Source organism: Synchiropus splendidus, chromosome 10 (assembly GCF_027744825.2).
Source record: "Synchiropus splendidus isolate RoL2022-P1 chromosome 10, RoL_Sspl_1.0, whole genome shotgun sequence".
Taxonomy (NCBI): domain Eukaryota; kingdom Metazoa; phylum Chordata; class Actinopteri; order Syngnathiformes; family Callionymidae; genus Synchiropus; species Synchiropus splendidus.
In genome coordinates this window covers 984641-1000885 of record NC_071343.1, presented here as the reverse complement: position 1 = coordinate 1000885, position 16245 = coordinate 984641, and the positions used below count along the sequence as shown (strand labels likewise).

At 57.0% G+C, this 16245-nt stretch overlaps 1 protein-coding gene and 1 long non-coding RNA gene across 2 annotated transcripts; one reads left to right on the top strand and one right to left on the bottom strand.

Annotated features, from left to right (window-relative positions):
- The first annotated feature begins 280 nt into the window (after nucleotides 1–280).
- wnt10a (wingless-type MMTV integration site family, member 10a) lies at nucleotides 281–14502 on the top strand. Its single transcript, XM_053878088.1, has 4 exons — nucleotides 281–573; nucleotides 1276–1541; nucleotides 5049–5422; nucleotides 13105–14502. Exons 1-4 carry the CDS (start codon nucleotides 500–502, stop codon nucleotides 13645–13647), a joined length of 1257 nt encoding a protein of 418 aa, XP_053734063.1. The 5' UTR covers nucleotides 281–499; the 3' UTR covers nucleotides 13648–14502.
- On the bottom strand, nucleotides 5799–12950 carry LOC128766451 (uncharacterized). Its single transcript, XR_008415993.1, has 4 exons — nucleotides 12262–12950; nucleotides 10824–12178; nucleotides 10549–10737; nucleotides 5799–6522 (listed from the first exon to the last, which is right to left on the bottom strand). It is a non-coding gene; the product is annotated as an uncharacterized LOC128766451 (long non-coding RNA).
- Nucleotides 14503–16245: the final 1743 nt, after the last annotated feature.

Genomic DNA, 16245 nt, shown 5'->3' with positions numbered 1-16245 from the left:
AATAAACGAGTAAAAAAACGGAACATGTTATGTATATGTTTCATAGTTTACAAGAGTTAAATGTGTCCACTTGGAAACGTGTCTCCCTCGAGTTTGACGCGCGGACCGCAGGTGGCAGGAATAGAGCTGGAGTCATCGGTTGGAAAGGACCTTCAGTGGACAAAATGAGTTTGTTCCGGGACGCTGATTCCATAGAGCTAATGCGGAGACGCTCGGCGGCTGCGGCGCTCCTGGAGCACTTGACCTCCCCTGGCGCTTCCTTCTGTCGGAGTGACGCACTCAAGTGGGCTGGCGGAGCGCAGCAGAACCCACCTCAGACTTCTGCTGTCCTGCTGGCGGATCTTCTCGCGACTTGAGTGACGGAGAGATGAGCGGCAGGAGAGCAGCGCTGAGCTGTTTTCCTCCAACTTTGGCCAGAGACTCCTGAGCGCGCCGCTGCTTCGCGACTCTTCTTCAACTTTCAGCTGGATTATTGAACTTGTTGGGCCGAGCGGACGGGATGGGAGCTCCGGAGCTGCGAGTGACCTGTGCGCTGCTGCTGCCGCTGCTGCTGCTGTGCCTCCTGAACCGACGGTGAGTGGCTCTCTACCCTGCCTGACTCGCGCTCGGTCCCACGCTTTCTCGCCGCTGTCGCGCTCCCACTCGGCTGACGGCTGCCCTGCGGTGAGACAGCGCCGGGAACAGCTCTTGCTCGGAGCGGACAAGACAACAGGTAGCGCCAGCGTGAGGAACTTCTCATCCACGGTCCCTGGGAGCAGAGGTCGCAGCGCGGCTCATCCAGGTGCCGGACGGAGCCAGCGGTTCCTCTGGAGGTTGGAAGTGGAGGTGAAGCCTTCAGTGAGACACCCTCACCTGGTTGAGGCTCGTGAGGGGCTCGACACCCGGTGGCTCCGGGGGGATCTGACTGACCCGATGGACGCTCCCGTCCACACCATGAACCCCTTCATCCCGAGCCTCCACTGAGTCGATGCTGCAGCTTCGGCACAGCTCGTCTCCACAGACGGCTGGAGATGTTGGCTGCTGGGCTTCATCTCCCACCACATGCAGCTCCCTGCCTAACGCAGACACTTCCACCCGCGCAGCTCCGCACATTTATCCTTTTGACCTTGAAATAAGAGTCCAGTCAGAGGGGTGACTGGGCGGGTGGGGGGGGGCTGATGTTGCTTGTTGATGCCACTGGATCAAACTGAACCTCGGTCCAGATGTTTAGGTCAGACTTTGGAGAGTGACCGCGGCCTCATCGCTCTCCTCACCAGACCTGCGTGTGCTTTGCAGGGCAGAGTCCAATGAGATCCTGGGCCTGAAGCTGCCCAACATCGACCCCATCCTGAACGCCAACACGGTCTGCCTGACGCTGCCGGGACTGACGCGGCGCCAGCTGGAGGTCTGCATGCGCAACCCAGACGTGACGGCGTCGGCCATCCAGGGAATCCAGATTGCCATCCACGAGTGCCAGCACCAGTTCCGGGGACACCGCTGGAACTGCTCCAGCCTGGAGACCAGGAACAAGATCCCCTACGACAGCATCGTCTTCAAGAGAGGTCAGTGCCACGGTGCCCCAGGTGGCTCCTCTCCCGGGGCTGGCCGCGTCTCTCGGGCAGGTGGCTTCAAAAGCAGTTAGTCGCCTCCAGGTGAGCAGGGATGGCTTTGAAGTCATGAAAGAGGATCTCCACGTTGGTGTTCGGACCCATCCTGGGCCGGTGGCTGGAGAGGACTCCTGCACCTGGACCGCTGACTCAGCAGAGTGCTGGTCCTGCAGAGAGCCTCCTGGAAACAGTGGGTTTTGTTGGAACTTGTAGATGGAGGTGAAAGAGTGAGGACTTTAAAGCACATTCCTGAAGGTCCTGCTGGTGTTGGAAGAACCTGGAAGACACTTTGTTGAGCCTTGGGCTCCGTGTGGGGCACGTTTGGAGGCCCGGGACGGCTGGTGGGGCCTGCCACGTCTGGGGCCGGTGCCGGCAGAGAGGTCCGACTCGACACTAGAAAGTAGGCTAAAGAGAAGCTGAGGGGAGACGGGAAGAGACAGGAGCCGAGCCTGGGCCTCCCAGCTCCTAATGCTTTTACCTCCCTTGCCAGTGCGAGTGCTTGTGAATTTGCTCTCAGCACTTTCCCAACTCTCTGTGGCAAAAGCAGAAACCTGTTTCGTTGGTTTCTGTAACACAAAGTGACAGTTTCCTTTGAATGTTTAATTCATTTTGCCACTTCCTCTGCCATCAGTTCAGCCGGGCATGCCGCAGCCGGTGAATTATTTCTCACATTGATTTGTTCCCAGCCGCGCGGCCGCTGCGGAGGCAAGACCCAAAACGGTGGCGGCGGCGGCTCGTAACGCGCAGGAACCAGCTCAGCTCCACCGAGCGTCTTCTGTGTTACTGCTGTCTTTTGTCTGAAACTGAAACTTTGAACGTGGAACTCCAGATGAAGACGGCGAGCCAGCGCTGCATCATCGAGCGGCTTCTGTTGCCCTCAGGCGCTAATTACTTTGGAAATGAAAGCACAGGAGCAGCTAGCTTGTCGCAACCCATCCAACCGTCTGTCACATCCAACGGAAGATTCCAGCCTTTAAATGATTATTGTCTCAGTCGTGTGACCAGTCTGGAGTTGGGTCTCAGCTCAAGTGCGAGTTCTCTGTGTGGCTTCACTCCGGTTTCCTCCCACGGGCCCAAAACATGCCAGCAAAGGATGTCAACAGCTTAACCCAACTACTGGAGAGACATGTCTCTTAGTGGGACTCCACAACCTGGTTACTGTGGTTAATAGTGAAATAAGCTAGCATGGAGCCAGTAGCTGGACTAAGCTAACATGTTGTCAGTAGCTGGACTAAGCTAGCATGGAGCCAGTAGCTGGACTAAGCTAACATGTTGTCAGTAGCTGGACTAAGCTAGCATGTTGTCAGTAGCTGGACTCAGCTAGCATGGAGCCAGTAGCTGGACTAAGCTAACATGTTGTCAGTAGCTGGACTAAGCTAGCATGGAGCCAGTAGATGGACTCAGCGAGCATGTAGCCAGTAGCTGGACTCAGCTAGCATGGAGCCAGGAGCTGGGCTAAGCTAGCATGGAGCCAGTAGCTGGACTCCGCTGCTCCGACAACAGAGACGTGGTGTGTGGAACCTGATGCAGTGTGTGTTCCTGGGTCTGAGCCCATGTCTGCGGTGATCACATGACTAACCTGACATCAGCTGTGACAACCATGATCTGCAGATGTGTCTTCACCTTCCTTCACTCCGGTGGTTTGGATGCTCAGTTCTAATGAGAAGATTAGAAGACGTGATTTGTTGGTTTAAGGAGGCGACATTAGTTCCACGTTAGCAACCATTAGCATGGTGGCTAAGCTAGTCGGGGGTGGACAACACAGTCTCAGGAATATTTAGATTTCTTTTAATCCCCAAACCTGGTGAAGGAAGCGTGTTGAGGATGGTGACGGCGTTGAAGCGTGGCTGGCTGATCCTGGAGCTCTGCAGTGAAACTGCTGCATCAGTCAGCACTATCACTGTCCACACAGCTCAGTAGAACAGTGTGAGGAGGCTCCTTGCTACAGTCAGCTGCCACTGCTCTTCCTCTGCGCTGAAGACTGCAGAGCTCACAGCGCCACCCCTGGCCACGGAGGGGAACTCCCAGGTGAACATGAGGCGATCGGACCCAGCGGCTTCATCGAGCTGTTGCCTCTGCATGGCACCACCGTCAGTGTGTGGAGCAGTAGTTCTGCCCGCGTCACCTGTGGACCTCAGCGTCGAGGTGTCTGCTGGAGGTCCAGTTGCCTCGTGAGGTTTCACCGGTCACACGCTCCAGAATGGCCTATCAATCAAAGGAGGAAGTCTGGGTTACAATGGGTGGAGGGTTCTGGGTGCGTTGGCGTGCCGGTCGGCGCAGAAGTCCTGGTCTTAACGAGTCGCACAAGTCGCGCAGGAAACAACATCAAGGCGTGTAAAAAAGCGGCCGATGCAGTTAAGAGTGTTTTATTTGTCTGTAGCAGGCGCGCGGCTGCAAACCCCGCCGCGGTTTCCTTTCATCTTCCGTTATGAAGCGGGCCCCGCCGCCTCGGAGGCCTTGCTCAGAGGCTGGCGGGCAGAAGGCCAATTACAGATCTGCCGCGCTCATTACACGAGGCAGATGAGGAGAAAGGGATGTGTTTAGTCCCGGGCTGGTTCGGGCCGTGGCTCCGTCTGAGGTGATTACACGGCGAGGCGGTAATGAGCATCTCCTTTGAGGCGGCGCAGACTTTTCATCCACTCCACTGCAGGTCCACTCCTCCGACAGATGAGCAGGAGTCCCAGCTTCTTATTGGAATACGTTTCTCTGGTCGACCTTGGCTCCTGGAGGATGGAGCCACTCTCTCACGCCTCTTGTTGTTGGTTTGGTGTGCGCACACCACCCCATCCCTCGCTCACAGGGACTCCCATGCTGAGGTTCCTTCTCTGTTGGAGGCTGGTGAGGGGAGACCATGGGAAGCTCTGCTCACAGCAGGAGTCACCTGCTATATAGCGCCCCCCTGTGGTGCAGTTTTTATGTGACCTGTAACTGGCAGTGTCCAGCAGCAGGGAGCTCCTCTGAACGTGCTGCTGTTGCGTCTCACAGAGCTTCTCGTTGACTCTTCAGCTCATTGTTGTTCACAGTCAGGTGAGAACACCAATGGAAGCCATGCTAGCACATGCTAGCAGCTAACGTTGGCATGATGCGTGAATCCCTCCTTTTGAATCGGTAATGTGCATTGGTCAGCCTCACGCTCCAGTCACCATTCAGTCCATGCTCGGCGCCCAGCTGGCGCCTGACTGAGAGGACCTCCTCATGACCTCAGGTCAGACTCGCCCCGAGGCAACGCAGACCTGGAGAGTCTGGAGCTGCTTCTGCGTGGCCACTCTCCAGGAAGAACGAGCCTCAGATCAGGAGTCATGCCAGTGAGGCCTCCCCTCTAACTAGCAGTTACAGTCCATTTGACTTGCACTAATGGACCCAGATAACTGGATGCTGAGTCCACACTCACCGTGCACACAGGCGACTCATCACCGGAAGGTGATGAGTTGACAATAACGCTTCCTCCTCTCCGCCCTGCAGGTTTCCGCGAGAGCGCCTTCGCCTATGCCATCGCGGCGGCCGGCGTGGTGCATGCCGTGGCCAACGCCTGCTCCATGGGCAAGCTGAAGGCCTGCGGCTGCGACGAGAAGCGCCGCGGCGACGAGGAGGCCTTCCGCGTCAAGCTGCACCGCCTGCAGCTGGAGGCCATCCACCGGGGGAAGGGCATGGCACACGGCGTGATGGAGCACTTCCCTGCCGAGCTGCCCGGCCCGCAGGACTCCTGGGAGTGGGGCGGCTGCAGCCCGGACGTGGAGTTCGGGGAGAAGTTCTCCAGGGACTTTCTGGACGCCCGGGAGACCTACAGGGACATCCACGCCAGGATGAGGCTGCACAACAACAGAGTGGGCCGACAGGTGAGTGCAGAGCTCGGGGGCGCAGGAGAGCAGGGGGGGGGGCTCCGGGTGGCTGAGGAGAGCAGGGGCCGCAGACGCTGGAGAGGGTGAGGAGAGCAGGGGCCACAGACGCTGGAGGGGCCACAGACGCTGGAGAGGGTGAGGAGAGCAGGGGCCACAGACGCTGGAGGGGGTGAGGAGAGCAGGGGCCACAGACGCTGGAGGGGCCACAGACGCTGGAGAGGGTGAGGAGAGCAGGGGCCACCGATGCTGGAGGGGCCACAGACGCTGGAGGGGGTGAGGAGAGCAGGGGCCACAGACGCTGGAGGGGCCACAGACGCTGGAGAGGGTGAGGAGAGCAGGGGCCACAGACGCTGGAGGGGCCACAGACGCTGGAGGGGCCACAGGCTCAGGGTGGCTTGTTCTGCTCCTGGTCGTTTTTGGGGCAGAACTTTGAGCAGCAGGGGGGGTTTTGAGAGTCCAGTCTGAGAAGAAGCTGGGACTCAGGGAGCAGAGCTGTGAGTGAGACCATGACAACACACTGCCTCCTTCCCAGGCGACTCTGGTCAGAAGGACATGAAACGTTGCTGCGGTGGGAGTGAGTGCAGCCAGAATTAGCTGCTGGCTTTGGCTTGTTTTGGCTAAACAAAGTGGCCGACAGTCACGGAAGGCTCTGTCATCGCGCTCCACGACAATGGGACGGCGGTGACATCACTGCGAGGAGGGAATAAAGAACAAAGCGCAGATGTGGAGACGTTCACATGCTGCTGTTAACTGGCCAATTAAGAGGGTTTTAATGGGTCTGTCACAGAAACAGAGGCTCTGAGCCTCATTTGTCATTGAATATGTCTGTTTCCAGTAGAAACTGGAAACATTCTGAGAAGAACACGTCACCTTCATCATCTTCATCACTAGCATCTTTATCCTCACCTTCATCATCTTCAGCCTCACCTTCATCATCACCATCATCCTCACCTTCATCATCCTCATCACAGTGTCCTCATGTCAGAACTACAGTCAGTAATGACATGATAATGGCTGAAGGTGACCTTGTGCCAGGTGAGGACTGTTTCTCATTTCTCAGTCTGACTGTTGCTCAGTGGTTCAGTCTCCAGCTGGAGCTTCGAGTGAGGAAAGAGAGAGAGGATTGTAACTAACTTCTGTGGAACGGAAAGGCGCAGATGAACGGTGATGTGTGTTTGGGTGACAGTTTCCAGCCTCCCAGGGAAACACAGCGTCCGCAGGTGGAGCTCAGATCTCTGTCTCTCAGCGGTCAGACCCTTGCTCAGGTGTCCCCACGCGTTTAGTGGCTCTGGCAGCAGGTGCCTGGCCAGTGTCAGCCAGGACTCCTGCAGGTCATCAGCGCCAAAGGTTTGTTTTGTGCTCCGGTCTTCTGGACCACATCTGGCCAAACGTCCAGAGAAGCTCAGTCGCTGCTGTTGTGCTTGTGGTCGCTCGGCCTGAAACATCACACTGCAGCTGGGACTTGCGAGGATCCTCTGGAGCGGTGGGAGCGAGACGTTCCCGAGGTTGATCTGGGCTCCCACCTCATTGTTCCGGCTTCCTCCTGTGTGATTGGGGCTTTAATCTTTCGCATCAGTTTACTTCTGGTTTCCCTGATTATCCAGACAAAACACAAGTGTTGGGCAGAGTGGACGACAGCGCGGCCGCGCCGGGGCTGCTGGACGTCCGACCAGGAGCCGGCCCTGGGTGGAGCTCCTGTGGAGGAACGTTGTGGGACATTTTATTTTGTTTTCTTGTGGCTTTGGCCGTGGCTCAGTGAGCGGTTCCACTTGTTGTAGAGAGATTCGGGGGGGAGGTCAGGTGGGGAACAAGCTGAGGATCATGAAGCCAAGCAGGCGTCAGCACTTTGGATGTCTTCAACCAAACGTCTGGAGGAACTTGAGAGTGTAAAGATAACGCCGGGAACGGCCCCAAACCTGAGCTCTGAAGCCCGGTTTAACTGCCGCCGCATCACTGAGGCGAGAGTGAAGAGACGTGGCTTGACAGATCAGAGATCCTGAAGCCGTCAGCTCTGGAGACGAGAGCTGCTGATGAGCAGTCGCTGCTCGGACACCGCCGCCGCCGCTTCATCGCTAACGGCGCGGTGGTTTCCCACCTGGACGGGATCCTTGGGGATCACGCCGCCCACTCCCACCAGGCAACAGATCACAGGAGCGGCTGAGAAGAAAAGCGCTGGCGCTTCCATCAAACAAGTGAAGCCGAAGTGGCGAGACGCCGCGTTTACCCTCCAGCGACTCCACTTTCGCTCGCAGCGTCGGGACTTCAAAGAGCCGTGTTGGCAGGAGTCAGTGTTTCCGTCGGAGTGATCACATGACCTTTAGCTCCTGTCCTCCCAGTCCCACCCCTTGACTGAGGGAGCAGGTGCAACACCTGGATGGAGGGGCCCCTCCCCCGCTCGGAGGCGCTGAAGAATGTGGTGGTTTCTAGTGGGGTATGCAAGTCCCCTCATGCCCACCTCAGGGCTCGCACCACGGCCCGCCTCCTTCCAGCCCTAATGAGTGGCTGCTGGCACTTTGGAAACAGATGTTTAAAACCCGCAAAAGAGTTTAGACTTCAAACGCCGGGCGGAGAGTCCAACTTCCTCCACCCCCCGTGAGCCCCCCCTCCCTCTGTGAGGTGATCAACCAACAGGGAGGGTCACAGGCGCGACCCGACACCACGCCGGAGCACGAGTGCGACGCCAACACAGGAACAAATCCCTGGACAGTGGCGCTGGATTCTGGAGTCGCAGGCTGGTGCTGCAGGCCCTGGTCACACAGAAGGTCGGGATGTCGTCAGTCTCCTGAAACCAGGTTCAATCCTATTGGTTCACCGGGGATGATGTCACGTCCTCCTCCTCTGTAAACTTGACAGCATGTCTGAGAAGAAGAACCAAGTCAGGAGGAAGATCTTCTGGCTCAGCGCAAGCAGTGACCTTCTGACTCGACTGTGACCCCGAAACTGTGGCGAGTTGGGGTGAAACACATGCCAATATTGGAGGGTCAGCAGGTCAGTCTGCTACTGAAGGCTCCTTCAGAGCAGCTCTCAGCTTGCGAGCCCCGAATGTGTGCGACAGCTCCGGGTCTTCAGCCCAGACGTGTGCCCTCCCATGAGCCAGTCCTGAGGAGGGGCTGACGGGTGGTCAGTCACTCGTCTGTGACGCAGCTTGATCACATCACAGCCGGCAGCCGGACGAGACTCGGAGGAGATTGTTGACCTGAATTCACGTGTGCGTCAGCAGCTGTGGGCGAACATCAGGAAGATGTGAATTCATGAGCTGCGCTTCACGTCCGGGCAGATCCATGGTTGAGCTTTGACATTCCTCCATAATCAAACTGCCCCGCGGCCTGGAGCCCTGAACGTCTGACACTAGACAAAGTGGCTCTCCTGCGGGGGGTTCCCCGCTCGCACCTCGGCGCAGCAGCTGCGGGGCGACGGGTCGGGTCCTGCCTGCCACCCTGCGCAACACTCCGCTGCCTCGCTGGCTCACAGCTCCTGATAATTACCATTTACAATCCCTGTCTGACTGGAGGGGAGCGACTTAATGACAGGTTCGCTCAGGAGGGAAACCATTGCTGCTCCTCCTGCCCTGCCTGCCTTCTGCTGAGGCGCAGTGGAGCTGGTGAGGAGCAGCCTCACGGCCAGGTGTGTCCCGGGCTAGCTGGGACTGAGATGCCTGAGACGGTGAGGCTCCAGGTCATGAGGGCTCCGCCCTCTGTCCCACCAGGCCTGGTCTGAACTGGGAACTTCCGGTTAGTTTGCAAACATCTCTCCACCAACCCAAGATGGCGGGAGGTTTTGTGAGGTGAAATACGCTGAGAGAAACACCGCTGCGCTCCCAGCTGCAGGAAGTGTTGGGACCAGGCGTCTTGTCTTCTGACTTTGGTAGCTGGAAGTGAGACCGTGGTCACGTTAACACGGCGCTTCGGAGGCTGGTTTGACTCCAGCGCCTCCGTCCAATACCTGCTTCAGTGAGCCTCTGTGGTGCTTGTGTTGGTCAGGTCCGGCCCCTCACAGTGTGGACCCGCTCCCTCCAGAACTCTGCGGCGGGTCGGGTCAGGTGTGAGTCCAGATGGGTGGATGTTCAAACTTGACTCCATCTCAACAGGAAAGGTGACGTTAGTTTCACAGTTGAACATGTGGTGAAGCAGAAGATGTGGAGGGAGAAGCCGGAGCAGTGTTTGTTTTCAGCCCGCTCGCTCATCCAGAAGCTCCATGGCCAAACGCTGGAGCTAAGGCGCATCAGAAGGTCGCTGCCATCAAAGGAAATCCCTTCCAGGGTCGCGAGGATCACAAACACGCTCCAGATCTGGACGGCCCTCGCTGGAGCGTGCAGCTGGCTCCCTCGCCGTGTTGACGTCACAGGGTCCGGTCCGCTTGATGCTGCACGCTCGTGCTGCTGCCCTCTGCTGCTCGGCCACCAGGGCGGCGCCCTCCCTGCGCAGCGCCACAGGTGGAAGCTCTTAAGTCGCTCCTAACATTTTATCAGCTCCTCCAAATTAGAACGGCGCACGCTGGTGCGAGTGTGTAAACACGGCGCAGCAGCCAGAGACAGGAGCTGCGTCCTGCACGTGTGTGTGTGTGCAGTAATTGCATGTCATTGTGCGCGCGTGTGTTTGTGCAAGTGTCTTTTGAAGCCAGGCGTTTGGTTTGTTTAAAGTCGTGTCTGGGCTTAATGTGCTGCTGTGGGATTTGTTTGTCGCTTTGATACGGCGCCGGCGCTTTAAAGATCGGCTTTGAACCGGCAACCTGTCGGCAGTGGGGCGAGGGGTCGTCCGTGGGCCAGGTCAGGAGTTTCCCCTAAACGCGGCGGATCGTGGATCACACGGCGGCGACTAAGCTGTAAATGGCTGCGGTGAGTCGGAGCCGGTCCCAACAGGCAGCGACGTGACTCGGCAGCTTCGAGCCTGGTGCAGGAGAGCAGACGCAAGCCTGCTCTGAAGACCGCTCCAAGTGTGACTAGAAAGGGTCTGGCCAGGAAACACACGGCTCTTTCACGACGGCACGAGTGGAGCGTTTGTGTATCTGTGGGTTTCACCTCAGTGGATGGGGGTGAAGCTGTTGGAACTGAATGAAGTCGAACTTTAGAGGGGCCAGATGTTTCTATCAGAGCTGGTTTGGATGGCTCAGAACAAGAGCTGTACCTGCTGGCAGAGGTCAGAGGTCAAGCGTGATGTCGTGGGACGAAGCTGCCTCCAACTTGTTGTGTTTGATGTCCTTCACGGACGGCAGATGTTGGGGGTCTCATGGTCCTTGCGCTCTCCTAAAGACCAGTGCAGGTGAGCGATCGTTGGTCCTCACAGGCTCCGACTCCCCTTTGATTCTGGACGACACTGTGGGTTGACAGACGCCATCGCGGGACTCGGGATTAGCTCAGAAGAACCAATAAACACCAGCTCTCTGAGGAAGATGCACTTACAGCGTGTTGGTCTCGACCCCTGGGTCAGAACGGTGTCAGTTTATGGCATGGTCTTCTCCCGCCTGCACTCTCCTCTTCACCTCCTTCATGTCTCTGTGAAGCCTGTTAGTTGGAAGCTGTTTCTGACTGTGAGCCTGATCCAAACCTGCGGTTCTGACCCCCGACTCCAGAGTCTGTGGCATGGGGCCGGACGACTCATCTTGGATCAGAACCATGGGTTGCTGCTCTCTGTTGAACCTGGATCAATGATTTTCCTTCGTGTCCCTGGGCCACGCTGCTGCACGCGGCAGGTTGGTACTTGACCCGCTAAGTTTCAGCAAACGCTCGTCAGCCTGGCGCCCTGCCAGCGCACAAGCCCACGTCAATGAAAGTGTTGCGAAGACGGAACACGCTGTACTGACAAACAAAACCTGCCTGATTTCTCTGTTTGTTTCGGAGCGTTCCGTGACTTCTCTGCTCGGCGCAGCAAGAGCCGACAGCTTCCTGTCAAGTGTCTGAGCCAACATGTTTGCCTTTCAGCAAGGCATCAAAGGAACGCTGCAGGCTCCTCCCCCGCCACACACAACGTCCTTTTCAAGCAGGGTTTAAGGACTTTGCACACCAGCTCCGGCAGCCTGGTCCTGAAGGTCCTGCTGCACAGACCAAGCCTCCACTGCTGACGCTGAGACAGCAGCTGCAGGAATGTGAAGCTGAGAGGTCCACAGTTTCTCACATCTGAAGCCGGCCTGATTTGGGAAGTGCAGGTGGTGGTGAGGAGAATGCAGGCTGGGTGGAGACAACGAGAGACAGAGCCAGAGGGTCATGAGGCCACACAGTCAGGGTTTGCTCACGTGGAGAGTCGAGACAGTGATGGACCAAGCATGTTGGTGATGAAGGAGAGGAGGTCAGCCAACGAGGCCCAGGATGGAGATGAAGGACATGAAGGCATGCTGGCTGGAGGAGGAGGATGAATAATGGAACCAAAGCCCCATTATGTGTTCACACCTCCGTCACACCAGGGGCGTTGAAGGTGGTGAAGGTGGAGTCGATCAGAGGAAGAGAAGCCTCTGGTCCACAGGGCCGCAGGTGTGTGGGTCTCCTGCGTGGTGTTGTGCCAGGAGAGGTGGATGGTGTCTCACGCTGCGACAGAGTCAGTTGCTCAGGTCTCGACACGCTGCCACAGTAAGCCACCACGTGGAGTGGGACCCACGGCTTGACCTCCTGACTGGGGCGAAGACACGCAAACGTCCACAGTTTCGCTCCTGCGCCTGGTTCTCACGGCGAGGAGCGGTTGTTGTCGTTGGTGCGGAGTCAGAGCAGCCTCAGGAAACGGACTCTCACTTGCAGAGCGTTTGGAGGAGGCAGAAGGGCAAACCCTGAATCACAAACACTCTGGCCTTAAACACAGCACCCAGCCTGTAATCATCCCGTCCTCCTGCCCACAAAGAGTTAAACTGACCCCAGAGTTATAATTGCAGCCACATTGCTACTGTTTGATGGTTGAGTCGCAGCAGGACGGGTTTAAAAGGGCAGGAACACATCTGTGCTGCCAGAGCGCTGCACTTTAATGGCATCTGCTGGTGTTGTTGACGGCGTGGAGGCTCACAGACCCAGATGAGTCACAGCAGAGAGGAAGGGTCCGGGTCTCGGGGGGAGGGGGACGGGTGCGTGAGGAGAAGTGGAGCACTGAGACTCCGAGCAGCACCTCGCGGGTTCGCTGGGAGAGGTCAGGGCTGGAGATCAGCGGTCAGTCTCTGAGCACCAGTCAGAGCAGCGTCCTGGGTGGACAGGGGGGACACAGTGTCAGTGACGGGGCCAAACAAAGAGTCAAGTTCAGCAGGTCAGGAAAACAAAGGAGAGGTATCAGGACGCACGCGCAAACTCTGGGAGAGGGGAAAGCCCTCACCACAGCGAGAGACCGAGAGGAACAGTGGAAGGTCCTCCTTGTCCCACCAACACCCGAGTCAAGCTCCAGCTCCAGAGGTCCGTCGTGTTCCCCTGGGTTGTGGAACAGGTCCAGTCAGAAGTGAGCCGTCCTCTCGCCGAACCTTTAATTCGCTCGATCAAAGATCCACACCCCCTGCACGGTTGTCCTCTTCACCTCCGGCAGAGACGTGTCAGAAGATGAGTAATGGCCTCCATCCTTTCCGTAACTGGATACCTGAGTGTTTGACGACAGACTCAGTGGGACCACCTGCCCCTCAGACGGGGGCCCAGGATCACCTCTGTTGTGCTTACGTTTCGACACATGAGCCGAGTCATGGAGGCTGACGTGTCCGTCTTCTCTCTCTCTCTCCTGCAGGTGGTGCTGGACCACATGAGGAGGAAGTGCAAGTGCCACGGGACGTCCGGGAGCTGCCAGCTGAAGACCTGCTGGCAGGTGACCCCCGAGTTCCGCGTGGTGGGCTCCATCCTGAAAGAGCGCTTCCACATCGCCACGCTCATCAAGGCTCACAACCGGAACACGGGCCAGCTAGACCACTCGCACCACAGCAACCACCACCACAACAACCACCACCACCACCACCACCAGAACCACCACCACCATCACCACCACCACCACCACTCGCACCGGCGGAGGCCCAGCGTCAACGAGCTGGTCTACTTCGAGAAGTCGCCGGACTTCTGCGAGCGGGACTTGGGCTCGGACTCGGCCGGCACCCAGGGCCGGATCTGCAACAAGACCAGCCCGGGGATGGACAACTGCGAGAGCCTGTGCTGTGGGCGGGGCCACAACATCCTGCAGCAGACGCGCAGCGAGCGCTGCAACTGCAAGTTCCACTGGTGCTGCTACGTGGTGTGTGAAGAGTGCCGGATCACCGAGTGGGTCAGCGTCTGCAAGTGAAGGAGACTGACTGTTCACAGTGACCGCCGGCACCCAGCCAGGAGCCGCTCCACCAGCCGGCTGTCGTCGTGCGCCCCAGTCCGGCTCCGTCAGCCGGACCTTTCTGAAACAATCGTGCACACACACGTCCAGGAGACGCAGGTGCGCCCCGCCCCGCGCTCACAGCGCCCACGATCACGTCACATGATCCGTGTTACCAGATGTTTCTCCATCTTCCTTGCACCCTGGACTCGGCCAGAGCGCCCTCTTGCGGTGGGGCCGGTGGAAGTGGACGTCCCGCCGGTGCAGAGACTCGCTCCTTCACGTCCATCACTCCTCTTGACAGGTGGAGTCTGTGACGTGTGTGGTGAAGCAGCGACACGCGGCTGAATCCATGTCGTCACACGCACATTCAAGTCTTCCCTCTTCACCTGAACCAGACCAGTATTTCCTGTTGTGACTCGTGCGCCGCACTGTAAGACTTTCAATCACTTTCTTTACCGTCTTCCTCTTCTTCGTCGTCGTCTAGAAACACGTGACCGTTCCCGCAGGTGGGCGGAGCCGGCCCGATCGTTAGGTCATGTGACTGTCACATGATGCCGCTCCACTCGTTTGTGGTCCAGTGGGACGAAGCGAGCTGTAAACTATTTATTTTATAACTGTGTGTTCTCTCTGCAGAAACCACTGTGGTTCCGATGTTTGAGTGTTGACTGTGGTTGTCATCTAAGTTATTTTATTTTGTGGATAACTTAATATTTTTAAGCCAATAAAGAAAGAGAGTGAAGACCTGTCTGTCATGTGATTGCTGAAAGTGGTGTCCTGGACTTGGTCGGGCCAGACCAGAAATCCTCAGGTCAAAACTGCTCCTGCGTGTCCGACGCGAGGGCTGGCAGCGGGGGCCATCTCCCAGGCTGGCCCTGGCTCACGTCTCCAGTGGCTCCTGGAAGGTTCAAGAATCCACGGTGAGAACAGGAACAGAGGTCCAGCAGTTCTCAGACAGTTGTCTTTTGGCTCAGCTCTTTCTTCTTCTCGACTCATCCCTCTCATCTCGGCTCGATGGAGCACAACATCTGTGAGATCCAGAGGCCACAGAGCCTGAACAGAAGGAGTGGAAATGTTGATCTGCTCTTGACAGGAGTGAGGCGAGTCGGAAGTCGGATGGAGGTGCTCCACTTGCACAGTGAATGAATGAATAGTGCTGAAGCTGCTTGTACCTGCCAGGAGATCCTGGAATAATGCGCCTCATTCATCAGGCTTCTGTAGCTGCAGCCACCGAAACCTCCTTTAGTACCAAGTCTCGGCCCCCCGATAAAGTAAACGTGATGCACAAGTCGAGACTTGGCGCAATCTGTCAGGTGAGCTGGAGCTGAAAGTCTTCAAGCCACGGTCGGCTCCAGCACGGCACCGATGAAAGATTCAGGAGCTGGGGCCCACGTACAGAAGCTGCCAGGAGAAACCAGTCAGAGCTGCTGCCAGGTCAAGAATAGAAGCCACGGCTCTGACAGCATCTGTTTACTTTCAAAGTATCTCTTGCGATCTCACACTTGACTTGGTGACTTCATCGCTTCCCTGCGGGCTCAGAAGACATTAGTGAGTCAGGACACTCGGCAGGATTCTCTCCGCACGCAAGCTGCGGCGGGTGAGGGAGGGCTGACTGCGCAGCCACGCCGCCGGAACACTTCCGTTACTGAGTATTTCAATCTCGCTGATTGATCCATACTGAGAGCAATGAGGATGAGTGAAGACGACGGAGAGCCTTGCAGAGAGATGGACAGAGCGGAGGGAGGAGACCAAGAAAAAGATCTTAAAGTCCATCTTAAAAAAACACGAGTTTGATTGAATGATCAATTGTAAAATAATTTTAAAGAACAGAATCCAAATAGACAGCAAAAATATCAAAAATAAATATCAATTATGTCAGAAAATAAAAGTAAAATAAGTCGACTAAAAAAATGAGATAAAAATGAGAAAGAAACAATGAAGGAGAGAAACAAACTCAAACGGGTTTCTAGCAGTGAATTGGTTTCTGCTCCGTTTCACTCTGACTTCAGGAGGGCCTCCAAGGGCCCTGCGTGGCCCCTGGGCCGCCCTTCACTTTGGTCTGGACCGGACCAGGATCGGAACCGGGGAGGCGGTGACCCGACTCACAGCTCTCCGTCGTGAAAAATGTGTGTGGCTGACAAGCCGTCCACCTTCACCTCGGCGGAGCCTCCATCTGTGGTACATTCCACGTTAGCATGGCGTGAGGCGGAGGCCAGATCAGAGACTCCCACTCCAGCGGAGCGCTGATCCATTTAGAGGGCAAACTGGGAGGTGAAGTGAGTTCCACAGCAGGTCCTGGAGAGCTGGCAGGCCGTATGTGCCCATGACTTATTCAAACTTGCTGGAAGTGGGATGTGACAGGAACAAGCCAGCCGCCTCCACATCATCTCATCGGGCCTCTCTTGTCTCGTACCTTTCAGCTTCTTTACAAATACTTGATCCGCGCTGCCGCAGCAGTTTGATCCGTCTCACTTATTCATGCGCCGCACCGCCGGGGAAGAATCGGAGCCGGAACGCGGATCGTTTTTTGTGCGGCGGCGCTCATCCATTATGAAGGACGGAGGCCAACAAGTACAT

Excerpts from the sequence above, each read along its gene's own strand:
- wnt10a (XM_053878088.1), top strand. The coding sequence starts at position 500 with ATGGGAGCTCCGGAGCTGCGAGTGACCTGTGCGCTGCTGCTGCCGCTG. Across the intron at positions 574-1,275 it reads CTGTGCCTCCTGAACCGACG|GGCAGAGTCCAATGAGATCC; the intron begins GTGAGTGGCTCT and ends TGTGCTTTGCAG. Across the intron at positions 5,423-13,104 it reads ACAACAGAGTGGGCCGACAG|GTGGTGCTGGACCACATGAG; the intron begins GTGAGTGCAGAG and ends TCTCTCCTGCAG.